Source organism: Pleurodeles waltl, chromosome 10 (assembly GCF_031143425.1).
Source record: "Pleurodeles waltl isolate 20211129_DDA chromosome 10, aPleWal1.hap1.20221129, whole genome shotgun sequence".
Classification (NCBI taxonomy): Eukaryota; Metazoa; Chordata; class Amphibia; order Caudata; family Salamandridae; genus Pleurodeles; species Pleurodeles waltl.
This window is the reverse complement of record NC_090449.1, coordinates 1,076,932,846-1,076,957,418: the sequence shown is the minus strand read 5'-3', so window position 1 is coordinate 1,076,957,418 and position 24,573 is coordinate 1,076,932,846. Positions and strand designations below refer to the sequence as shown.

General features: G+C 55.9%; 1 protein-coding gene across 5 annotated transcripts in view; it reads left to right on the top strand.

Annotated features, from left to right (window-relative positions):
• The first annotated feature begins 312 nt into the window (after positions 1 to 312).
• MPP1 (MAGUK p55 scaffold protein 1) overlaps positions 313 to 24,573 on the top strand; it is a 135,335-nt gene continuing 111,074 nt past the window's right edge. Inside the window, exon 1 of one of the 5 annotated variants that reach the window (XM_069212144.1) lies at positions 313 to 713. In XM_069212144.1, the coding sequence (XP_069068245.1) occupies positions 591 to 713 (123 nt within the window). In that variant the 5' untranslated portion in view covers positions 313 to 590. Of the gene's footprint in view, positions 714 to 2,161; positions 2,226 to 2,293; positions 2,358 to 2,440; positions 2,505 to 2,558; positions 2,623 to 24,573 lie in introns of those variants that run through there. The other 4 variants (XM_069212145.1, XM_069212147.1, XM_069212148.1 and 1 more) reach the window with 4 other exon arrangements.

Genomic DNA, 24,573 nt, shown 5'->3' with positions numbered 1-24,573 from the left:
ATATGGCAGAGCCCCACCTCTCCCTGGGTGGTTCAGGTGGTACAGCCCCACTCCTCCTAGTTTGGATATGGTAGAGCCCCACTTCCCCAGGATGCTTCAGATGGTAGTGCCCCAGTTCCCCTAGTTTGGATATGATAGAGCCCCGCTCCCCCCAGGATGATTCAGATGGTGGAGTCCACGCACCCCTGGCTTTTAGATGGTAGAGCCCCCCCCCCCCCCCCCCCCCCCTAGGATGCTTCAGATGGTAGAGCCCCAGCCCCCCCTCACACTGAGAGAGCTATAAAGCGCCTGCTTCCCTCCCCCACTTGTTTACTGCTAGAAGCCGCCTCCCTCCAGCTCTCCTTGTCTTCAGTTCCTCCTTCCTTATTAGCCAGCAGCCCCGCAGCCCTCCCCTCCCTCCACCAAGGCTGCTGCCTCCTTTATCTCTGGACCTTTATCCCTGCTCTGAGGAGGAGGGGGCGGGAACTGCAGCTCTACCCCCTGCATCCCGCCAGCTGCCTTCCTCTTCCTCTCTGCCTCCTCACAGCCACCCTCGGAGCCGGCTCCTGGGTCACCCCGCACCCCTCAGCACCCGAGCCCCCGGACCCAGCATGACCCTCAAGTCCAGCAAGAAGGAGCCGGTGTCCGCTGCCCTGGAGAGCGTGGGCACCATGAGGACCGTCCTGTCCGACCTGTACCTGGAGCACCTGCTGCAGAGCAAGGGCCGGCCCGAGGTAAGGGGGTGCGGGGGTACGGGGTACCGGGGAGCAGCACTGGGGTGCGGGCACTGGGGAGGGGGCACCATGAGGACCGTCCTGTCCGACCTGTACCTGGAGCACCTGCTGCAGAGCAAGGGCCGGCCCGAGGTAAGGGGGTGCGGGGGTACGGGGTACCGGGGAGCAGCTCTGGGGTGCGGGCACTGGGGAGGGGGCACCACGAGGACCGTCCTGTCCAACCTGTACCTGGAGCACCTGCTGCAGAGCAAGGGCCGGCCCGAGGTAACGGGGTACGGGGGGCCGAGGTCAGGGGGTACGGGGTACCGGGGAGCAGCACTGGGGTGCGGGCACTGGGGAGGGGGCACCATGAGGACCGTCCTGTCCGACCTGTACCTGGAGCATCTGCTGCAGAGCAAGGGCCGGCCCGAGGTAAGGGGGTGCGGGGGTACGGGGTACCGGGGAGCAGCATTGGGGTGCGGGCACTGGGGAGGGGGCACCATGAGGACCGTCCTGTCCGACCTGTACCTGGAGCACCTGCTGCAGAGCAAGGGCCGGCCCGAGGTAAGGGGGTGCGGGGGTACGGGGTACCGGGGAGCAGCACTGGGGTGCGGGCACTGGGGAGGGGGCACCATGAGGACCGTCCTGTCCGACCTGTACCTGGAGCACCTGCTGCAGAGCAAGGGCCGGCCCGAGGTAACGGGGTACGGGGGGCCGAGGTCAGGGGGTACGGGGTACCGGGGAGCAGCACTGGGGTGCGGGCACTGGGGAGGGGGCACCACGAGTACCGTCCTGTCCGACCTGCACCTGGAGCATCTGCTGCAGGGGAAGGGCCGGCCCGAGGTAAGGGGGTGCGGGGGTACGGGGTACCGGGGAGCAGCACTGGGGTGCGGGCACTGGGGAGGGGGCACCATGAGGACCGTCCTGTCCGACCTGTACCTGGAGCACCTGCTGCAGAGCAAGGGCCGGCCCGAGGTAAGGGGGTGCGGGGGTACGGGGTACCGGGGAGCAGCATTGGGGTGCGGGCACTGGGGAGGGGGCACCATGAGGACCGTCCTGTCCGACCTGTACCTGGAGCACCTGCTGCAGAGCAAGGGCCGGCCCGAGGTAACGGGGTTCGGGGGGCCGAGGTCAGGGGGTACGGGGTACCGGGGAGCAGCACTGGGGTGAGGGCACTGGGGATGGGGCACCATGAGGACCGTCCTGTCCGACCTGTACCTGGAGCACCTGCTGCAGAGCAAAGGCCGGCCCGAGGTAAGGGGGTGCGGGGGTACGGATTACCGGGGAGCAGCACTGGGGTGCGGGCACTGGGGAGGGGGCACCATGAGGACCGTCCTGTCCGACCTGTACCTGGAGCATCTGCTGCAGAGCAAGGGCCGGCCCGAGGTAACGGGGTACAGGGGGCCGAGGTCAGGGGGTACGGGGTACCGGGGAGCAGCACTGGGGTGCGGGCACTGGGGAGGGGGCACCATGAGGACCGTCCTGTCCGACCTGTACCTGGAGCACCTGCTGCAGAGCAAGGGCCGGCCCGAGGTAAGGGGGTGCGGGGGTACGGGGTACCGGGGAGCAGCATTGGGGTGCGGGCACTGGGGAGGGGGCACCATGAGGACCGTCCTGTCCGACCTGTACCTGCAGCACCTGCTGCAGAGCAAGGGCCGGCCCGAGGTAACGGGGTACAGGGGGCCGAGGTCAGGGGGTACGGGGTACCGGGGAGCAGCACTGGGGTGCGGGCACTGGGGAGGGGGCACCGTGAGCACCGTCCTGTCCGACCTGTACCTGGAGCACCTGCTGCAGAGCAAGGGCCGGCCCGAGGTAAGGGGGTGCGGGGGTACGGGGTACCGGGGAGCAGCACTGGGGAGGGGGCACCATGAGGACCGTCCTGTCCGACCTGTACCTGGAGCATCTGCTGCAGGGCAAGGGCCGGCCCGAGGTAAGGGGGTACAGGGGGCCGAGGTCAGGGGGTACGGGGTACAGGGGGTGCCTGAGGGTCACAGGGCCGGGCACCATGAAGGTTCTGCTGCCGGACCCCTACCTTACAGGTAGGTATACCCGCAGAGCAGTGGGGCTGGGGAGGGGGGTCATTGGGTACAAAGGGGGATATGTGATGGGGGGTCCATGTTATCAGCCCCAGAGGGGCGGGGGTAAGTACGCCAGAGAGGCTGGGGTGGTGGGGGGGGGGAGTGGTAAGTTAGCCAGAAGGGCTGGGGAGGTAAGTACGCCAGAGAGGCTGAGGGGAATAAGCCAGAGGAGCTGAAGGGATGGGGGGGTAGGTATGCCATAGGGCCTACGGTGGGAGGGGGGAAGTAAGTAGGGCTGAGGGGGTAAGTACGCCAGAGGGGCTGGGGAGTGTTAAGTAAGCCAGAGGGGCTGGGGGGGGAGGGGGGGTAAGTACGACAGAGGGGCTGGGGGAGTGTTAAGTAAGCCAGAGGGGCTGGGGGAGGGAGGGGGGGTAAGTACGACAGAGGGGCTGGGGGGGTGTTAAGTAAACCAGAGGGGTTGGTGGTGGGGGGGGGATAAGTAAGCCAGAGAGGCTGGGGAAGGGGGTAAGCCAGTGGGGCTTGGGGGGGGGTAAGTGTCCCAGAGAGGCTGGGGGGGGGGGGGGGGTAAGTAAGCCAGAGGGGCTGGAGGGGGTAAGTACGCCAGAAGAGGTGGAGGGGGTAAGTACGCCAGAGGGGCTGGGGAGTGTTAAGTAAGCCAGAGGGGCTGGGGGGGGGGGTAAGTACGCCAGAAGGGCTGGGGGGGGGGGTGGGTGTAAGTAAGCCAGAAGGGCTGGGGTGGGGGGGGGTAAGTAAGACAGAGGGGCTGGGGAGGGGGGGGGGGTGTTAACTAAGCCAGAGGGGCTGGGGTGGGGGGGGGGTAAGTAAGCAAGAGAGGGTGGGGGGCTGGGACGGGAGGCAAACCAGGGGACCCCTCCCTTCCTTCTCCGCTTAGACTTGTGTGTTATTGTGGCCTTTGCCTCTTGTGACATTTGCCCTCTGACTTTTGCCTCTGGGAGCTGAAGGAGCCCCCATCTGTGTCTGGCTGATGTCATGAGAACGGGAGTCATGTGACCCCCCCCAGGTCCCGTGACAAGGACACAGCATCCTTGAAAACACAGACGGGGAGTGACGTTCAGTGCCCCCTCCCCGGGGGGGGGGGATGCCATAAAAATTCAGAGGCAGGGAAAGCTCTGGGACAGGCTCGCGGGCGACCAATACTTGGGGAGGGGGCGAGTTGTGTGTGTTTGCGTGTGTCTCTGCGTGTTTGTGTGTGTCTCGGTGCGTGTTTCTATGTGTCTGTTTGTGTCTCTGCGTGTTTGTGTGTGTGTCTTTCTGTGTGTTTGTGTGTCTCTGTGCGTGTTTTTGTGTGTCTCTGCGTGTTTCTGTGTGTCTGTTTGTGTCTCTGCGTGTTTGTGTGTTTCTGCGTGTTTGCGTGTGTCTCTGTGCGTGTTTCTGTGTGTCTCGGTGCGTATTTCTGTGTGTCTGTTTGTGTCTCTGCTTGTTTGTGTGTGTGTCTTTGTGTGTGTTTGTGTGTCTCTGTGCGTGTTTGTGTGTGTCTCTGCGCGTGTTTCTGTGTGTCTCGGTGCGTGTTTCTGTGTGTCTGTTTGTGTCTCTGCGTGTTTGTGTGTGTGTCTTTCTGTGTGTTTGTGTGTGTGTCTTTCTGTGTGTTTGTGTGTCTCTGTGCGTGTTTTTGTGTGTCTCTGCGTGTTTCTGTGTGTCTGTTTGTGTCTCTGCATGTTTGTGTGTCTCTGCGTGTTTGTGTATGTGTCTTTGTGTGTGTTTGTGTGTCTCTGTGCGTGTTTGTGTGTGTCTCTGCGCGTGTTTCTGTGTGTCTCGGTGCGTGTTTCTGTGTGTCTGTGTCTCTGCGTGTTTGTGTGTTTGTCTTTCTGTGTGTTTGTGTGTGTGTCTTTCTGTGTGTTTGTGTGTCTCTGTGCGTGTTTTTGTGTGTCTTTGCGTGTTTCTGTGTGTCTGTTTGTGTCTCTGCATGTTTGTGTGTCTCTGCGTGTTTGTGTGTGTGTCTTTGTGTGTGTTTGTGTGTCTCTGTGCGTGTTTGTGTGTGTCTCTGCGCGTGTTTCTGTGTGTCTCGGTGCGTGTTTCTGTGTGTCTGTTTGTGTCTCTGCGTGTTTGTGTGTGTGTCTTTCTGTGTGTTTGTGTGTGTGTCTTTCTGTGTGTTTGTGTGTCTCTGTGCGTGTTTTTGTGTGTCTCTGCGTGTTTCTGTGTGTCTGTTTGTGTCTCTGCATGTTTGTGTGTCTCTGCGTGTTTGTGTATGTGTCTTTGTGTGTGTTTGTGTGTCTCTGTGCGTGTTTGTGTGTGTCTCTGCGCGTGTTTCTGTGTGTCTCGGTGCGTGTTTCTGTGTGTCTGTTTGTGTCTCTGCGTGTTTGTGTGTTTGTCTTTCTGTGTGTTTGTGTGTGTGTCTTTCTGTGTGTTTGTGTGTCTCTGTGCGTGTTTTTGTGTGTCTTTGCGTGTTTCTGTGTGTCTGTTTGTGTCTCTGCATGTTTGTGTGTCTCTGCGTGTTTGTGTGTGTGTCTTTGTGTGTGTTTGTGTGTCTCTGTGCGTGTTTGTGTGTGTCTCTGCGCGTGTTTCTGTGTGTCTCGGTGCGTGTTTCTGTGTGTCTGTTTGTGTCTCTGCGTGTTTGTGTGTGTGTCTTTCTGTGTGTTTGTGTGTGTGTCTTTCTGTGTGTTTGTGTGTCTCTGTGCGTGTTTTTGTGTGTCTCTGTGTGTTTCTGTGTGTCTGTTTGTGTCTCTGCGTGTTTGTGTGTTTCTGCGTGTTTGTGTGTGTGTCTTTGTGTGTGTTTGTGTGTCTCTGCGCGTGTTTGTGTGTCTCTGCGTGTTTGTGTGTGTGTCTTTGTGTGTGTTTCTGTGTTTCTGTGCGTGTTTCTGTGTCTCTGCGCGTGTTTGTGTGTGTCTCAGCATGTTTGATTGTCTGTCTTTGTGTGTATTTGCGTGTGTCTCTGGGTGCTTGTGTGTCTCTGCGCGTGTTTGTGTGTGTCTCTGCGTGTTCCTGTGTGTGTCTTTGTGTGTGTTTGTGTGTCTCTGTGCGTGTTTCTGTGTCTCTGCGCGTGTTTGTGTGTCTCTGCGTGTTCCTGTGTGTGTCTTTGTGTGTCTTTGTGTGTGTCTCTGAGTGTTTGTGTGTCTCTGCGTGTTCCTGTGTGTGTCTTTGTGTGTCTTTGCGTGTCTCTGTGCCGTGACTGAACTGGAAGGGTCCTCCCAGGACAGGACACGGAAGGGGCCCCTCCGGACTCCCTCAGGCCAGGCGCTGTGCTGAGGGGGGGGGGCCCTGTAGCTTACCTCCCCGCCCCCTCCCCCCGCACCGCTAGAGCTCGCAGGGCCTTTGTTACACCCTGTGTGTGTCTGTGTGAGTGTGAGTATATGTACGTGTGCACCCCCAGTCTATCACAACAAGCCTTGGCAGCCGACACGTGTCCTCTGCCAACCGATGCCACTCCAGAGCACCTGGCAGTTTACCCCAGGACACGATGGAAACACCTGCGTTCAAGGGTCATTGTTTCCAGAAGTTACTATAGTAACTCACTCCTCACTGACTTTACCGACAGTTCACCCCTCCTCCTTCACTTCAGGGCACTGCTCAACATGGCCTCCCCACTTCGTCTCTGGGTGCAAGAAATGTGCCCAGATCACTCCATGCTCTCCGAGTGCCCCATTGATACCAGGCCACAGCACTCACCCATGCTGACAAACCAAACCCCCCAAGAACCGAGGGCAGTCCAGGAAATGCTGGGAGCCTGTCTCCTGCACTCACCCTACTGCCAGCCACGAACAGGGCATGCACCAGTCCTACCCTGGCAGGGGCACAGGAGGTTGGGCCGCACCCCCTCCATCTCTGCATGCACCAGTACTCCCCTGGCAGGGGCACAGGAGGCTGGGCTGCGCCCCCTCCATCTCTGCATGCACCAGTCCTTCCCTGGCAGGGGCACAGGAGGTTGGGCCACGCCCCCTCCATCTCTGCATGCACCAGTCCTCCCCTGGCAAGGGCACAGGAGGCTGGGCTGCGCCCCCTCCATCTCTGCATGCACCAGTCCTTCCCTGGCAGGGGCACAGGAGGCTGGGCTGCGCCCCCTCCATCTCTGCATGCACCAGTCCTTCCCTGGCAGGGGCACAGGAGGTTGGGCTCCACCCCCTCCATCTCTGCATGCACCAGTCCTTCCCTGGCAGGGGCACAGGAGGTTGGGCCGCGCCCCCTCCATCTCTGCATGCACCAGTCCTTCCCTGGCAGGGGCACAGGAAGTTGAGCTGCAGCTCCTCCATCTCTGCATGCACCAGTCCTTCCCTGGCAGGGGCACAGGAGGCTGGGCCGCGCCCCCTCCATCTCTGCATGCACCAGTCCTTCCCTGGCAGGGGCACAGGAGGCTGGGCTGCGCCCCTCCATCTCTGCATGCACCAGTCCTTCTCTGGCAAGGGCACAGGAGGTTGGGCTGCGCCCCCTCCATCTCTGCATGCACCAGTCCTCCCCTGGCAGGGGCACAGGAGGTTGGGCTGCGCCCCCTCCATCTCTGCATGCACCAGTCCTTCCCTGGCAGGGGCACAGGAAGTTGAGCTGCAGCTCCTCCATCTCTGCATGCACCAGTCCTTCCCTGGCAGGGGCACAGGAGGTTGGGCTGCGCCCCCTCCATCTCTGCATGCACCACTCCTTCCCTGGCAGGGGCACAGGAGGCTGGGCTGCGCCCCCTCCATCTCTGCATGCACCAGTCCTTCCCTGGCAGGGGCACGGGAGGTTAAGCTGCAGCTCCTCCATCTCTGCATGCACCAGTCCTCCCCTGGCAGGGGCACAGGAGGTTGGGCTCCACCCCCTTCATCTCTGCATGCACCAGTCCTTCCCTGGCAGGGGCACAGGAGGCTGGGCTGCGCCCCCTCCATCTCTGCATGCACCAGGAGGTTGGGCTCCGCCCCCTCCATCTCTGCATGCACCAGTCCTTCCCTGGCAGGGGCACAGGAGGTTGGGCCGCGCCCCCTCCATCTCTGCATGCATCAGTCCTCCCCTGGCAGGGGCACAGGAGGCTGGGCCGCGCCCCCTCCATCTCTGCATGCACCAGTCCTTCCATGGCAGGGGCACAGGATGTTGGGCCGCGCCCCCTCCATCTCTGCATGCACCAGTCCTCCCCTGGCAGGGGCACAGGAGGTTGGGCTCCACCCCCTCCATCTCTGCATGCACCAGTCATTCCCTGGCAGGGGCACAGGAGGTTGGGCTGCAGCTCCTCCATCTCTGCATAAACTGGGCATCCACCAGTCCTTCCCTGGCAGGGGCACAGGAGGCTGGGCTGCAGCTCCTCCATCTCTGCATGCACCAGTCCTCCCCTGGCAGGGGCACAGGAGGTTGGGCTGCGCCCCCTCCATCTCTGCATGCACCAGTCCTTCCCTGGCAGGGGCACAGGAAGTTGAGCTGCAGCTCCTCCATCTCTGCATGCACCAGTCCTTCCCTGGCAGGGGCACAGGAGGTTAAGCTGCAGCTCCTCCATCTCTGCATGCACCAGTCCTTCCCTGGCAGGGGCACAGGAGGTTGGGCTGCGCCCCCTCCATCTCTGCATGCACCAGTCCTCCCCTGGCAGGGGCACAGGAGGCTGGGCTGCGCCCCCTCCATCTCTGCATGCACCAGTCCTTCCCTGGCAGGGGCACAGGAAGTTGAGCTGCAGCTCCTCCATCTCTGCATGCACCAGTCCTTCCCTGGCAGGGGCACAGGAGGCTGGGCCGCGCCCCCTCCATCTCTGCATGCACCAGTCCTTCCCTGGCAGGGGCACAGGAGGTTGGGCTGCGCCCCCTCCATCTCTGCATGCACCAGTCCTCCCCTGGCAGGGGCACAGGAGGTTGGGCTCCGCCCCCTCCATCTCTGCATGCACCAGTCCTTCCCTGGCAGGGGCACAGGAGGTTGGGCCGCGCCCCCGCCATCTCTGCATGCACCAGTCCTCCCCTGGCAGGGGCACAGGAGGCTGGGCTGCGCCCCCTCCATCTCTGCATGCACCAGTCCTTCCCTGGCAGGGGCACAGGAGGTTGGGCTGCATCTCCTCCATCTCTGCATGCACCAGTCCTTCCCTGGCAGGGGCACAGGAGGTTGGGCTGCGCCCCCTACATCTCTGCATGCACCAGTCCTTCCCTGGCAGGGGCACAGGAGGCTGGGCTGCGCCCCCTCCATCTCTGCATCCACCAGTCCTTCCCTGGCAGGGGCAGAGGAGGTTGGGCTGCAGCTCCTCCATCTCTGCATGCACCAGTCCTTCCCTGGCAGGGGCACAGGAGGCTGGGCTGCGCCCCCTCCATCTCTGCATGCACCAGTCCTTCCCTGGCAGGGGTACAGGAGGTTAAGCTGCAGCTCCTCCATCTCTGCATGCACCAGTCCTCCCCTGGCAGGGGCACAGGAGGTTGGGCTCCACCCCCTCCATCTCTGCATGCACCAGTCCTTCCCTGGCAGAGGCACAGGAGGCTGGGCTGCGCCCCTCCATCTCTGCATGCACCAGTCCTTCTCTGGCAGGGGCACAGGAGGTTGGGCTGCGCCCCCTCCATCTCTGCATGCACCAGTCCTCCCCTGGCAGGGGCACAGGAGGTTGGGCTGCACCCCCTCCATCTCTGCATGCACCAGTCCTTCCCTGGCAGGGGCACAGGAAGTTGAGCTGCAGCTCCTCCATCTCTGCATGCACCAGTCCTTCCCTGGCAGAGGCACAGGAGGTTGGGCTGCGCCCCCTCCATCTCTGCATGCACCAGTCCTTCCCTGGCAGGGGCACAGGAGGCTGGGCTGCGCTCCCTCTATCTCTGCATGCACCAGTCCTTCCCTGGCAGGGGCACAGGAGGTTGGGCTGCGCCCCCTCCATCTCTGCATGCACCAATCCTTCCCTGGCAGGGGCACAGGAGGTTGGGCTGCAGCTCCTCCATCTCTGCATGCACCAGTCCTTCCCTGGCAGGGGCACAGGAGGCTGGGCTGCGCCCCCTCCATCTCTGCATGCACCAGTCCTTCCCTGGCAGGGGCACAGGAGGTTAAGCTGCAGCTCCTCCATCTCTGCATGCACCAGTCCTCCCCTGGCAGGGGCACAGGAGGTTGGGCTCCACCCCCTCCATCTCTGCATGCACCAGTCCTTCCCTGGCAGGGGCACAGGAGGCTGGGCTGCGCCCCCTCCATCTCTGCATGCACCAGGAGGTTGGGCTCCGCCCCCTCCATCTCTGCATGCACCAGTCCTTCCCTGGCAGGGGCACAGGAGGTTGGGCCGCGCCCCCTCCATCTCTGCATGCACCAGTCCTTCCCTGGCAGGGGCACAGGAGGCTGGGCCGCGCCCCCTCCATCTCTGCATGCACCAGTCCTTCCCTGGCAGGGGCACAGGATGTTGGGCCGCGCCCCCTCCATCTCTGCATGCACCAGTCCTCCCCTGGCTGGGGCACAGGAGGTTGGGCTCCACCCCCTCCATCTCTGCATGCACCAGTCATTCCCTGGCAGGGGCACAGGAGGTTGGGCTGCAGCTCCTCCATCTCTGCATAAACTGGGCATGCACCAGTCCTTCCCTGGCAGGGGCACAGGAGGCTGGGCTGCAGCTCCTCCATCTCTGCATGCACCAGTCCTCCCCTGGCAGGGGCACAGGAGGTTGGGCTGCGCCCCCTCCATCTCTGCATGCACCAGTCCTCCCCTGGCAGGGGCACAGGAGGTTGGGCTGCGCCCCCTCCATCTCTGCATGCACCAGTCCTCCCCTGGCAGGGGCACAGGAGGTTGGGCTCCGCCCCCTCCATCTCTGCATGCACCAGTCCTTCCCTGGCAGGGGCACAGGAGGTTGGGCTCCGCCCCCTCCATCTCTGCATGCACCAGTCCTTCCCTGGCAGGGGCACAGGAGGCTGGGCTGCGCCCCCTCCATCTCTGCATGCACCAGTCCTTCCCTGGCAGGGGCACAGGAGGTTAAGCTGCAGCTCCTCCATCTCTGCATGCACCAGTCCTTCCCTGGCAGGGGCACAGGAGGTTGGGCTGCGCCCCCTCCATCTCTGCATGCACCAGTCCTACCCTGGCAGGGGCACAGGAGGTTGGGCTCCACCCCCTCCATCTCTGCATGCACCAGTCCTTCCCTGGCAGGGGCACAGGAGGTTGGTCCGCGCCCCCTCCATCTCTGCATGCATCAGTCCTCCCCTGGCAGGGGCACAGGAGGCTGGGCCGCGCCCCCTCCATCTCTGCATGCACCAGTCCTTACCTGGCAGGGGCACAGGAGGTTGGGCCGCGCCCCCTCCATCTCTGCATGCACCAGTCCTCCCCTGGCAGGGGCACAGGAGGTTGGGCTCCACCCCCTCCATCTCTGCATGCACCAGTCCTTCCCTGGCAGGGGCACAGGAGGTTGGGCCGCGCCCCCTCCATCTCTGCATGCACCAGTCCTCCCCTGGCAGGGGCATAGGAGGCTGGGCCGCGCCCTCTCCATCTCAGCATGCACCAGTCCTCCCCTGGCAGAGGCTCAGGGGGCTGGGCCGCGCCCCCTCCATCTCTGCATGCACCAGTCCTTCCCTGGCAGGGGCACAGGAGGCTGGGCCGCGCCCCCTCCATCTCTGCATGCACCAGTCCTCCCCTGGCAGGGGCACAGGAGGTTGGGCTCCACCCCCTCCATCTCTGCATGCACCAGTCCTTCCCTGGCAGGGGCACAGGAGGCTGGGCTGCAGCTCCTCCATCTCTGCATGCACCAGTCATTCCCTGGCAGGGGCACAGGAGGTTGGGCTCCACCCCCTCCATCTCTGCATGCACCAGTCATTCCCTGGCAGGGGCACAGGAGGCTGGGCTGCAGCTCCTCCATCTCTGCATGCACCAGTCCTTCCCTGGCAGGGGCACAGGAGGCTGGGCTGCGCCCCCTCCATCTCTGCATGCACCAGTCCTTCCCTGGCAGGGGCAGAGGAGGCTGGGCTGCGCCCCCTCCATCTCTGCATGCACCAGTCCTTCCCTGGCAGGGGCACAGGAGGTTGGCCTGCAGCTCTTCCATCTCTGCCAGTGCTTAATTTGTGCTTGTTGTTTCCGGTGCTGAGCACCGGCACTTATTTATGAGGGCCGGGGCTTATTCTTCTGCCTCAAGCGTTTGCTGTGAGCAAAACACACATCTGGGAAAGACGGAGGAAGGGAAAACGAAAAAGCGTCACAAAGGGAGAAAGCAGAAAGCTGCAGGAGTGGCTGTAGGGGCAGGGACTGGCTGGTATTGTATTTAAGAGGCCGGAGATGGCTTCAGGATTACACTGCCTCAGTATTTTGTGCTCTCACATTTAAATGCAGCAGCCGCATGTTTAAGAGAAGGGCTTTGGGCACCGGAATGTATTTATTTACAAATTAAGCACTGATCTCTGCCCTCCACTCTCTTTGTTATACTTTTCAAAGAGAGGGTAGAGTCCACAGATACTCTGCCAGACCCAGAAGTGCGCCCACCCTCCTTTTCAAGCTTTCCCTTGTGTTTGGGTCCAGCCTCCCAGGCAGCAGGCACCCGGTGACCTTGCAGTGGGGTTACACCCCTCCCGTGGTCCCCGGTGGAGCCCTTTCAGGTGTGTTTGTTATGCACTGAACACTTGCTTTGAGAAGGGCCACTGGTAAACAATACTTGTGCTTGAAAGTTGCAGCTGAGCGAGTGCTCCAGTCTGTGCCAGCCTCCGATGCTCATCTCCCCAGCACTGTCCTTTGAACTGATCGAGATGAGGAGGGGCGCAGGGGCACTCTTGAACAATTGTCACTTTCAACTTGGTGGTATTTTCAACAACACTGTCCCCCCATCACAAAACTTCTGCTTTAAATGCAGGAAAGAGTAAATAGTCCAGGAGTTATTTGTACGAAACCATCAGGAAATCCCCGTGTCTGTTCACTTACTAATTCTTTTTAATGCAAAATGTATTTATTGATATTTATTTCCAGGAAACTATCCATGGTCTGTTTCTTTGAGTGCAGAATGATCTTTTTGTAGTTTTGTACTTAAACTAAGGGCAAAGACCACACCTGGCTCCTATCATTCACACATTATATTTAAGATTCTTTTATTTCAGTATTTTTTTTAAATTTGAATCAAATGAAATCTACTAAAGTAACTGCCTAATTATTTCATAGTAATGAAAATTATTCAATGCTGGTGAACAAGAAACGACTTGCTGTACACTAATCAGAGGTCTTTTTTTGGGATTGTTGTGATGTAAAACGTGCTTTAGTTAGATGACAAATAAGTACAACAGTGTATTTTCAGGGGTGTTTTGTGTCAATCTCCGTTTTAGGTGTCACCCCACCTGCGTTGTTGCTTGCGAGACATTTTGTTTACTTACAATAGACCTAGAGCCCGCCCATTGCTTACCATTGGATGACCTCATCATCACACTCATTTCCTTGCTTCTCTTTGGTTAGCGCATGCTGGCTTCACTTCCTGTTTGTGTGTTTGACTCTCCCTTGAGCAAGGAAAAGTACTGCTTCCTTGCCCATTGAGTGTCCTTCCACTGGTCACGCTTTCCGAGGTACTTTTTTCATTTTCTTGATCCCACCCCTCCCGCCTTGTTGCTTGCCCCCTCCTTGCTGGCCCAGTCGCTCCTCCTACCTCCCATGTTGCTGCTTGCCCATCACTCCTGCCCCTCCAGTTTTCCCTCCGGTGTTTTTGCTCGCCCTATCCCTCCTGCCACGTTGTTTGCTCTGTCCCTCCCCCCCTCTCTCACTTTGTAACATACCCCAGCCCCTCTCAGCACTCGACCCTCTGTTTAGGGTGACCAGATGTCCCGGATTTCCCCGGACAGTCCAGGTTTTAAGAGGATCCTCCCGGTGTCCCAACGCTTCTCCTAATTTTAAACAAATGTCCCGGTTTTTGGGGCAAAGGTCAGATCATCTAGGGAATAATAAGTTAAAGACGCCTGCAAACTATGAAATAATTAAAGTATTTTATCTGTTACTGTCAGGCAACATAGTCCCCTGTCTGCTCCCAGCAGGTAGACGGAGTGGGGAGCAGAGAGAGGCGGGTGGGGGCGGGTTGGGGGTGCAGGGTGGGAGGTCAAGCCATAGCTAATTTTATATATGTAGTCTTGTAAATGTGTGTGTGTATATGTGTGTATGTATATACATATATATATATATATATATATATACACACATTTGCATAGGCACACATTCACAAAGCTACGCAAAAAAACCGAGATATACAAGTGAGAGTAAAGTCTTTAGTCCTCCTTTTATGTCTGACCTGTCCCGGTTTTTGCTCCTCCAAATCTGGTCACCCTACCTCTGTTGCTTTCCCCTGTGCCTCCCTACCCCGTGTGATTCCTTGCGTGCCCTCTCCTCCTGCGTAGCCCACCCCTCCTACCCCCCTCACTTTGTTGCTTGCCCGCCTTGTGTTCTTGTCCCTTCTCCCCATCACCCTCCTCCTTCACCTCTGACGACCCCCTCCTGTGTTGTGACTTACCCGCTCTGTCCCAACAGGGAAACGCTGTCTGGCTGCCATAGCACTATTTTTGTAAACTTTCACCAATAGGCCGCCCTGGTGTACAACATGGCTAAAAGACATCGACAAAGCCAGCAGCCCTGGCATAGGTGAGACCTATGGGCTTGGCCAATGCTTGTTGTACATGCGGCCTCGCTTCTTGGGCTTCTGATGTTTACTGTAAATTGCTCTGATGCCCTGGGCCATGTTCCCACTGTAGAAAATAGTCTGAACAAAATAAAAACGAATTAAAAAAGGGCGGCCCTGCTAGCTGGGCCATAAGTACAGGGGGGAGGGGGAGGAGGGTGCCAGCCTTGGGAGGGAGGAGTGTCAGTTCCTGGGGGGAGAGGGCTGCTCAGAGCACTGACGTCCAGCTGACAGCGCTTGTAAAGTAACAAGGGGCACCCAGGGCCCGGGGCTGCAGCTGAGGGGTTGGGCCACAGCTGCTTCCGACCCTCAGTGGGCTTGTGTCTTTGGGGTGTCCGTGCACCCCTCGAGATGAGGCAGAGTTTGCTGTCACCAGCTTTGCTCGGTAGTTTCTCTTCGTCCTCGCAGGCAGCGGGGAGCATTGGGGTTTATCTAATAGCTAACAAGGGGTTTTCCGTGAGCACGTGCGACTTGGACTCACACCCAAGTTGGGAGTGAGACACGGGTACTCACAGAGAAGCCTCTGAGTCGTGCCCGCTGTTCACAGGTTGTGCCTTCCCTGCAGAGGGCACTCTCTGCCCCAGACTGAGGTCACAGCCTCGGCTTGAGAGGTGCGAATGGGGTCTACATGCCCCCGGGCGTGAATGGAGGGCAGTCAGTGGGCGAGATCTCTCTGCACACACTGAGGAGCTATTCAGTGAGACTGAAGAAGTCTGTCAGTTACGTTTCTTCCACTGCCCAGGTGTGTCTCCTGGACTATAGCTTGTGTTAGTCCAGCTGGGTCCAGTGCGAGACCTCGTGTTAGTCCAGGTGTGTCTCTTGTAAAATACCCTGTGTTAGCCCAGGTGTGTCTAGTACGAGACCTTATGTTAGTCCAGGTGTGTCTCTTGTAAAATACCTTGTGTTAGCCCAGGTGTGTCTATACGAGACCTTATGTTAGTCCAGGTGTGTCTCTTGTAAAATACCTTGTGTTAGCCCAGGTGTGTCTAGTACGAGACCTTATGTTAGTCCAGGTGTGTCTCTTGTAAAATACCTTGTTAGCCCAGGTGTGTCTAGTACGAGACCTTATGTTAGTCCAGGTGTGTCTCTTGTAAAATACCTTGTTAGCCCAGGTGTGTCTAGTACGAGACTTTATGTTAGTCCAGGTGTGTCTCTTGTAAAATACCTTGTGTTAGCCCAGGTGTGTCTCTTGTAAAATACCTTGTGTTAGCCCAGGTGTGTCTCTTGTAAAATACCTTGTGTTAGCCCAGGTGTGTCTAGTGCGAGACCTTATGTTAGACCAGGTGTGTCTCATGTAAAATATCTTCTGTTAGCCCAGGTGTGTCAAGTACGAGACCTCGTGTTAGTCCAGGTGTGTCTAGTACGAGACCTTATGTAAGTCCAGGTGTGTCTCTTGTAAAATACCTTCTGTTAGCCCAGGTGTGTCTAGTATGAGACCTTATGTTAGTCCAGGTGTGTCTCTTGTAAAATACCTTGTGTTAGCCCAGGTGTGTCTAGTACGAGACCTTATGTTAGTCCAGGTGTGTCTCTTGTTAAATACCTTGTTAGCCCAGGTGTGTCTAGTACGAGACCTTATGTTAGTCCAGGTGTGTCTCTTGTAAAATACCTTGTTAGCCCAGGTGTGTCTAGTACGAGACCTTATGTTAGTCCAGGTGTGTCTCTTGTAAAATACCTTGTGTTAGCCCAGGTGTGTCTCTTGTAAAATACCTTGTGTTAGCCCAGGTGTGTCTCTTGTAAAATACCTTGTGTTAGCCCAGGTGTGTCTAGTGCGAGACCTTATGTTAGACCAGGTGTGTCTCATGTAAAATATCTTCTGTTAGCCCAGGTGTGTCAAGTACAAGACCTCGTGCTAGTCCAGGTGTGTCTAGTACGAGACCTTATGTAAGTCCAGGTGTGTCTCTTGTAAAATACCTTCTGTTAGCCCAGGTGTGTCTAGTACGAGACCTTATGTTAGCCCAGGTGTGTCTCTTGTAAAATACCTTCTGTTAGCCCAGGTGTGTCTAGTACGAGACCTTATGTTAGTCCAGGTGTGTCTCTTGTAAAATACCTTGTGTTAGCCCAGGTGTGTCTAGTACTAGACCTTATGCTAGTCCAGGTGTGTCTCCAGTACAAGACCTTGTGCTAGTCCAGGTGTGTCTCCAGTACAAGACCTTGTGCTAGTCCAGGTGTGTCTATAGTACGAGACCTTGTTACTCCAGGTGTGTCTAGTACAATACCTTGTGTTAGTTCAGCTGGGTCTCCATTACTAGACCTTGTGCTAGTCCAGGTGAATCTCCAGTACTATACCTTGTGCTCATCCAGGTGTCTCCAGTACGATACCTTGTGCTAGTCCAGGTGTGTCTAGTACGATGCCATGTGCTAGTCCAGGAGTGTCTCCAGTACAATACCTTGTGCTAGTCCAGGTGTGTCTAGTACGATACCTTGTGCTAGTCCAGGAGTGTCTCCAGTATGAGACCTTGTGTTAGATCAGGTGTGTCTCCAATATTAGACCTTGTGTTAGTCCATGTGTGTTTCTTGTACTAAACCGCCTGCTAGTCCAAGTGTGTCTGTAGTAGGAAGCCCAGTGATGCCACAGATGTGTCTCCAGTACGAGGCCTGGCGCTAGTCCAGGTGTGTCTCCAGTACTAGACCGCCAGCTAGTCCAAGTGTGTCTGTAGTAGGAAGGCAGTGGTGCCACAGGTGTGTCTCCAGTACAAGACCTTGTGTTAGTCTAGGTGTGTCTCCAGTACAAGACCTTGTGTTAGTCCAGGTGTTTCTTCAGTACAAGACCTTGTGTTAGTCAAGGTGTGTCTTCAGTACAAGACCTTGTGTTAGTCAAGGTGTGTCTCCAGTACAAGACCTTGTGTTAGTCAAGGTGTGTCTTCGGTACTAGACCATGTGCTAGTCCAGGTGTGTCTCCAGTACTAGACCTTGTGTTAGTCCAGGTGTTTCTTCAGTACAAGACCTTGGCTAGTCCAGGTGTGTCCCTAGTCGGAAGCCCGGTGATGCGACAGGTGTGCCTGCAGTACAAAATTTTGTGTTAGTCCAGGTGAGTCTCCAGTACAAGACCTTTTGCTAGACCAGGTGTGTCTCCAGTACGAGACCTTTTGCTAGACCAGGTGTGTCTCCAGTACGAGACCTTGTGTTAGTCCAGGTGTGTCTCCAGTACGAGACCTTGTGCTAGTTCAGGTGTGTCCCTAGCATAAGGCCTTGTGTTAGTCCAGGTGTGTCTCCAGTACAAGAACTTATGTTAGTCCAGGTGTGTCTCCAGTACGAGACCTTGTGCTAGTCCAGGTGTGTCCCTAGCATACGGTTTTCTGTTAGTCCAGGTGTGTCTCCAGTACAAGAGCTTGTGCTAGTCCAGGTGTATCTCCAGTACTACACGTTGTGTTAGCCCAGGTGTGTCTCCAGTACTAGGAGAGCTTGTGTTAGTCCATGTGTGACTCCAGTACTACAGCTTGTGCTATTCTAGGTGTGTCCCCAGTACTAGACATTGTGTTAGTCCAGGTGTGTCTCCAGTATGAAGCCTTGTCCTAGCCCAGATGTGCCTCTAGTAAAAGACCTTGCGTTTGTCCAGGTGTGTCTTCAGTACTAGACCTTGTGCTAGTCCAGGTGTGACTACAGAACTAGACCTTATGTTAGTCCAAGTGTGTCTCCAGTACTAGACCTTGTGCTAATCCAGGTGTGTCTCCAGTATGAAACTTTATGTTAGTCCAGGTGTGTCTCCAGTACGAGACCTTGTGCTAGTCCAGGTGTGTCTAGTAGGAAGGCCAGTGTTCCAGTAGGTGTGCCTCTAGCATAAGAGTTTGCGTTAGTCCAGGAGTGTCTTCAGTACGAGACCTTGTGCTAGTCCAGGTGTGTCTCCAGTTCTAGACCTTGTGTTAATCCAGTTGTGTCTCCAGTATGAGACCTTGTGTGTCCAGGTGTGTCTCCAGTACTAGACCTCGTGTTAGTTCAGGTGTGTTTCCAGTACTAGACCTTGTGCTAGCCCTGGTGTGTCTCCATTACCAGATCTTGTGCTAGTCCTGGTGTGTCTCCTTTACCAGATCTTGTGCTCGTCCAGGTGTGTCTCCATTACCAGACCTTGTGCTAGTCCTGGTGTGTCTCCATTACCAGTGATAGTCCTGGTGTGTCTCCGTTACCAGATCTTGTGCTCCTCCAGGTGTGTCTCCATTACCAGACCTTGTGCTCGTCCAGGTGTGTCTCCATTACCAGACCTTGTGTTAGTCCTGGTGTGTCTCCGTTACCAGATCTTGTGCTCGTCCAGGTGTGTCTCCATTACCAGACCTTGTGTCTGTCCTGGTGTGTCTCCGTTACCAGATCTTGTGCTCGTCCAGGTGTGTCTCCGTTACCAGACCTTGTGCTCGTCCAGGTGTGTCTCCATTACCAGACCTTGTGCTCGTCCCGGTGTGTCTCCATTACCAGACCTTATGCTCATCCAGGTGTGTCTCCATTACCAGACCTTGTTTTAGTCCAGGTGTGTCTCCAGTACTAGACCTTGTGTTAGTCCAGGTGTGTCTCCGTTACCAGATCTTGTGCTCGTCCAGGTGTGTCTCCATTACCAGACCTTGTGTCTGTCCTGGTGTGTCTCCGTTACCAGACCTTGTGCTCGTCCAGGTGTGTCTCCATTACCAGACCTTGTGCTAGTCCAGGTGTGTCTCCATTACCAGACCTTGTGTTAGTCCAGGTGTGTCTCCAGTACTAGACCTTGTGCTAGTCCAGGTGTGTCTCCGTTACCAGATCTTGTGCTCGTCCAGGTGTGTCTCCATTACCAGACCTTGTGTCTGTCCTGGTGTGTCTCTGTTACCAGACCTTGTGCTCGTCCAGGTGTGTCTCCATTACCAGACCTTGTGCTCGTCCAGGTGTGTCTCCATTACCAGACCTTGTGTTAGTCCAGGTGTATCTCCAGTACTAGACCTTGTGCTAGCCCAGGTGTGTCTCCAGTTTGTGCTAGTCCAGGTGTGACTCCAGTAAGAAGCCTCGGGTTGCCACAGATGTGTCTCCATTATGACACCTTGGGCTTGTCCTGGTGTGTCTCCAGTAAGAAGCCATGAGTTGCTGTATGTGTTTCTCCAGTAGAAGTATGTTTGTTAGCCAAGGTATGTGTCCAGTATGAACCTCTGTATTTTCCCCAGATGTGTCTCCAGTAAGAACCCCTGTGTTGCCCCAGGTGCGACTCCAGTGGGGAGCCCAGTGGGGAGCCCTGCGCTGCCACAGGTGCAACTCCAGTGGGGAGCCCTGTGTTGCCCCAGGTGGGACTCCAGTGGGAAGCCCTGTGCTGCCACAGGTGCGACTCCAGTGGGAAGCCCTGTGCTGCCACAGGTGGGACTCCAGTGGGAATCCCTGTGTTGCCTCAGGTGCGACTCTAGTGGGAAGCCCTGTGTTGCCTCAGGTGGGATTCTAGTGGGAAGCCCTGTGTTGTCTCAGGTGGGACTCTAGTGGGAAGCCCTGTCGGAAGCCCTGTGTTGCCTCAGGTGGGACTCTAGTGGGAAGCCCTGTGTTGCCTCAGGTGGGATTCTAGTGGGAAGCCCTGTGTTGCCTCAGGTGGGATTCTAGTGGGAAGCCCTGTGCTCCACAGGTGGGACTCTAGTGGGAAGCCCTGTGCTGCCCCAGGTGGGACTCTAGTGGGAAGCCCTGTGCTGCCACAGGTGTGATTCCAATAGACCTTGGTGTGTTTAGCCGGGTTTGCCTCTTACCAAGCGGCATACAGTCCTAGCAGTGCTGGACATGTTTTGCCCTAGATGCAGCTCCTCAAAGACCTCTGTTGCCCCAGCTGTGTCTCTGGTAGGCTGTATATGACCCTAAATATGTCTGCAATTATCCCTGATCTGATCCATCAGTGTCTCCAGTAGCCCAGTCGTGTCTCCTCTAGGTTCTATCTTGTCTCGGGTATGTCTCAAGTCAGTCCATTTTTGTGCCAGTTGTGTCTCCAGTCAGTCCAGTTTTGTGCCCGTAGGCCTTGCGTTGTTTGCCCAAGTGTGTTCCATTGCAAGTTATGTACTGCCCCAGATGTGTCCCAGAAGGCCCTGTTGATATCTTGCAACAGACATCTTTAGCGGTTGGTCGTCAAATGACCTATTCTGCACAATGGCTGTACTTGCAGTGGGCCCTGGATTGCCCCATAGCTTACCATTGGCTGTCTCGCTTGTCAGTCTCCTTTGCTTGCTTCTATTCAATCACTTCCCTTCTTCTTGTTTTTGTCCCTCCCCTGGAGCGCTGCTCCTCGACCGTCCTTTTGACTTGATTACTTGCATGCTTCCACTGCTCACCATAACTTTGCTTTCAAGCACTTCATGGGAGTTCATGTGTTTTCTTGCTGTCTCCTTTCTGTCCTACAAGCTGCCTCTCCTGACCAGCCGCTTTGCTCTCGCTGGTGCTCTCTTCCCCCACCTACTTCTGCAGCCTCTGCTTGTTTATAGCGCTTCTCTTCCATTGCTCCTCCGAGACCCTCTTGCTCCACAGCCCCTCCTGCTTGTAGTCAGCAGTTACTTGCACCCCACCCCCTGTTGCTCCCGCCCCTTCCTGTTCCTTTTTGGGAATTCATTTGCTTTCTTGTAGGTTTTTGGGAGAGCCCTGCATCCAACTTGTCGCCTGTTGCTTCTGGCTAAAAATGTCGATCTCTGCACCTTTAATTTATTGTTTTTTTAATTTACCGCTCAAGTTTGGGTGCTCGCTATCTTTGAACAGTAAATTTAAAGCAAATATGAATGTTGCGTCATGATGTCTTTGCTACTATGCATGATCACACTGGGGCAGCGCGGCTTCATGCTATATATAGGCACATACGTGATGACGCACGTGCTCACATATATGATTTGCTAGGGCTCTTTTTTTTCTTTTGTCGATGCTGAAGAGCAGTTCTTTCTTTTTGCAGATCCTGGCAAAGCCAAAATGCGAGACATTTTGGCTTTGCCAGTGCTTCTTTTCCCTTGGTGCTCCTTGTAGGAGGCTGGACTGGCTTGTAGTGAGTACCAAGGGGTACTTGCACCTTGCACCAGGCCCAGTTATCCCTTATTAGTGTATAGGGTGTCTAGCAGCTTAGGCTGATAGATAATGGTAGCTTAGCAGAGCAGCTTAGGCTGAACTAGGAGACGTGTGAAGCTACTACAGTACCACTTAGTGTCATATGCACAATATCATAAGAAAACACAATGCACAGTTATACTAAAAATAAAGGTACTTTATTTTTATGACAATATGCCAAAGTATCTTAGAGTGTACCCTCAGTGAGAGGATAGGAAATATACACAAGATATATATACACAATAGCAAAAATATGCAGTATAGTCTTAGAAAACAGTGCAAACAATGTATAGTTACAATAGGATGCAATGGGGAAACATAGGGATAGGGGCAACACAAACCATATACTCCAAAAGTGGAATGCGAACCACGAATGGACCCCAAACCTATGTGACCTTGTAGAGGGTCGCTGGGACTATTAGAAAATAGTGAGAGTTAGAAAAATAACCCTCCCCAAGACCCTGAAAAGTGAGTGCAAAGTGCACTAAAGTTCCCCTAAGGACAAAATAGTCGTGTTAGAGGGAAAATGCAAGGAAAACACAAATCAGCAATGCAACAACGATGGATTCCTGACTGAGGGTACCTGTGGAACAAGGGGACCAAGTCCAAAAGTCACAAGCAGCTCGGAGATGGGCAGATGCCCAAGAAATGCCAGCAGTTGGTGCAAAGAAGCTCTTACTAGGCTGAAGAACTGTGAATACTGCAGGAACGACAAGGGCTAGAGACTTCCCCTTTGGAGGATGGATCCCCCACGCCTTGGAGAGTCGTGCAGAAGTGTTTTCCCGCCGGATGGACGCCAACAAGCCTTGCTACACGCAAATCATGCGTTTGGCGTTTTTGGACGCTGCTGGGGCCCAGGAGGGACCAGGAGGTCGCAAATTGGACCTGCAGAGAGAGGGGACGTCGAGCAAGACAAAGAGCCCTCACTGAAGCAGGTAGCACCCGGAGAAGTGCCAGAAACAGGCACTACGAGGATGCGTGAAACGGTGCTCGCCGAAGTTGCACAAAGGAGTCCCACGTCGCCGGAGACCAACTTAGAAAGTCGTGCAATGCAGGTTAGAGTGCCGTGGACCCAGGCTTGGCTGTGCACGAAGGATTTCCGCCGGAAGTGCACAGGGGCCGGAGTAGCTTGCAAAGTCGCGGTTCCCAGCAATGCAGCCCAGCGAGGTGAGGCAAGGACTTACCTCCACCAAACTTGGGCTGAAGAGTCACTGGACTGTGGGGGTCACTTGGACGGTGTCGCTGGATTCGAGGGACCTCACTCGTCGTGCTGAGAGGAGACCCAAGGGACCGGTAATGCAGCTTTTTGGTGCCTGCGGTTGCAGGGGGAAGATTCCGTCGACCCACGGGAGATTTCTTCGGAGCTTCTGGTGCAGAGAGGAGGCAGACTACCCCCACAGCATGCACAAGCAGGAAAACAGTCGAGAAGGCGGCAGGATCAGCGTTACAGAGTTGCAGTAGTCGTCTTTGCTACTATGTTGCAGGTTTGCAGGCTTCCAGCGCGGTCAGCGGTCGATTCCTTATCAGAAGGTGAAGAGGGAGATGCAGAGGAACTCGGCTGAGCTCATGCATTCGTTATCTAAAGTTTCCCCAGAGACAGAGACCCTAAATAGCCAGAAAAGAGGGTTTGGCTACCTAGGAGAGAGGAAAGGCTACTAACACCTGAAGGAGCCTATCACAAGGAGTCTCTGACGTCACCTGGTGGCACTGGCCACTCAGAGCAGTCCAGTGTGCCAGCAGCACCTCTGTTTCCAAGATGGCAGAGGTCTGGAGCACACTGGAGGAGCTCTGGACACCTCCCAGGGGAGGTGCAGGTCAGGGGAGTGGTCACTCCCCTTTCCTTTGTCCAGTTTCGCGCCAGAGCAGGGGCTAAGGGGTCCCTGAACCGGTGTAGACTGGCTTATGCAGAATTGGGCACATCTGTGCCCAACAAAGCATTTCCAGAGGCTGGGGGAGGCTACTCCTCCCCTGCCTTCACACCATTTTCCAAAGGGAGAGGGTGTCACACCCTCTCTCAGAGGAAGTTCTTTGTTCTGCCATCCTGGGCCAGGCCTGGCTGGACCCCAGGAGGGCAGCTGCCTGTCTGAGGGGTTGGCAGCAGCAGCAGCTGCAGAGAAACCCCAGGAAGGGCAGTTTGGCAGTACCAGGGTCTGTGCTACAGACCACTGGGATCATGGGATTGTGCCAACTATGCCAGGATGGCATAGAGGGGGTAATTCCATGATCATAGACATGTTACATGGCCATATTCGGAGTTACCATTGTGATGCTACATATAGGTAGTGACCTATATGTAGTGCACGCGTGTAATGGTGTCCCCGCACTCACAAAGTTCAGGGAATTGGCTCTGAACAATGTGGGGGCACCTTGGCTAGTGCCAGGGTGCCCTCACACTAAGTAACTTTGCACCTAACCTTTACCAGGTAAAGGTTAGACATATAGGTGACTTATAAGTTACTTAAGTGCAGTGTAAAATGGCTGTGAAATAACGTGGACGTTATTTCACTCAGGCTGCAGTGGCAGGCCTGTGTAAGAATTGTCAGAGCTCCCTATGGGTGGCAAAAGAAATGCTGCAGCCCATAGGGATCTCCTGGAACCCCAATACCCTGGGTACCTCAGTACCATATACTAGGGAATTATAAGGGTGTTCCAGTAAGCCAATGTAAATTGGAAAAAATGGTCACTAGCCTGTTAGTGACAATTTGAAAGTAATGAGAGAGCATAACCACTGAGGTTCTGGTTAGCAGAGCCTCAGTGAGACAGTTAGGCACCACACAGGGAACATATACATGCACACCTATGAGCACTGGGGCCCTGTGTGACAGGGTCCCAGTGACACATACATATAGGCCACAAACCTATGAGCACTGGGGTCCTGACCAGCAGGATCCCAGTGACACATAACAAACATACTGAAACCATAGTGTTTTCACTATGAGCACTGAGGCCTGGCTATCAGGATCCCAGTGAGACAGTGAAAACAGTGACAAACATCCTGACATACACTCACAAACAGGCCAAAAGTGGGGGTAACAAGGCTAGAAAGAGGCTACCTTCTCACACTCCTCGCACGAAGTATGGCAGCCTCCATGGCGGCAGTCCTGCCTCAACCACCTTGAAACATGTGTTTGTAGCACTCTGAGATGAACGCGTTATAGGCAGCACCCAACCCCATCATGAGCCTTTTCCCCCGATTGGATTTCCACTCCAACATGGGATCCATGTTTGAGCTGCAAAGATTGATCTCCTATGGTCTGAATATAGACGCTGTATTGTTCTCTCTGTGTCCTGGCCTATAGTGCTCAGTGAATCTCTATACAGGTGTTACATGTCACATGCACACATACATACAGCCACAAGTACCTATATG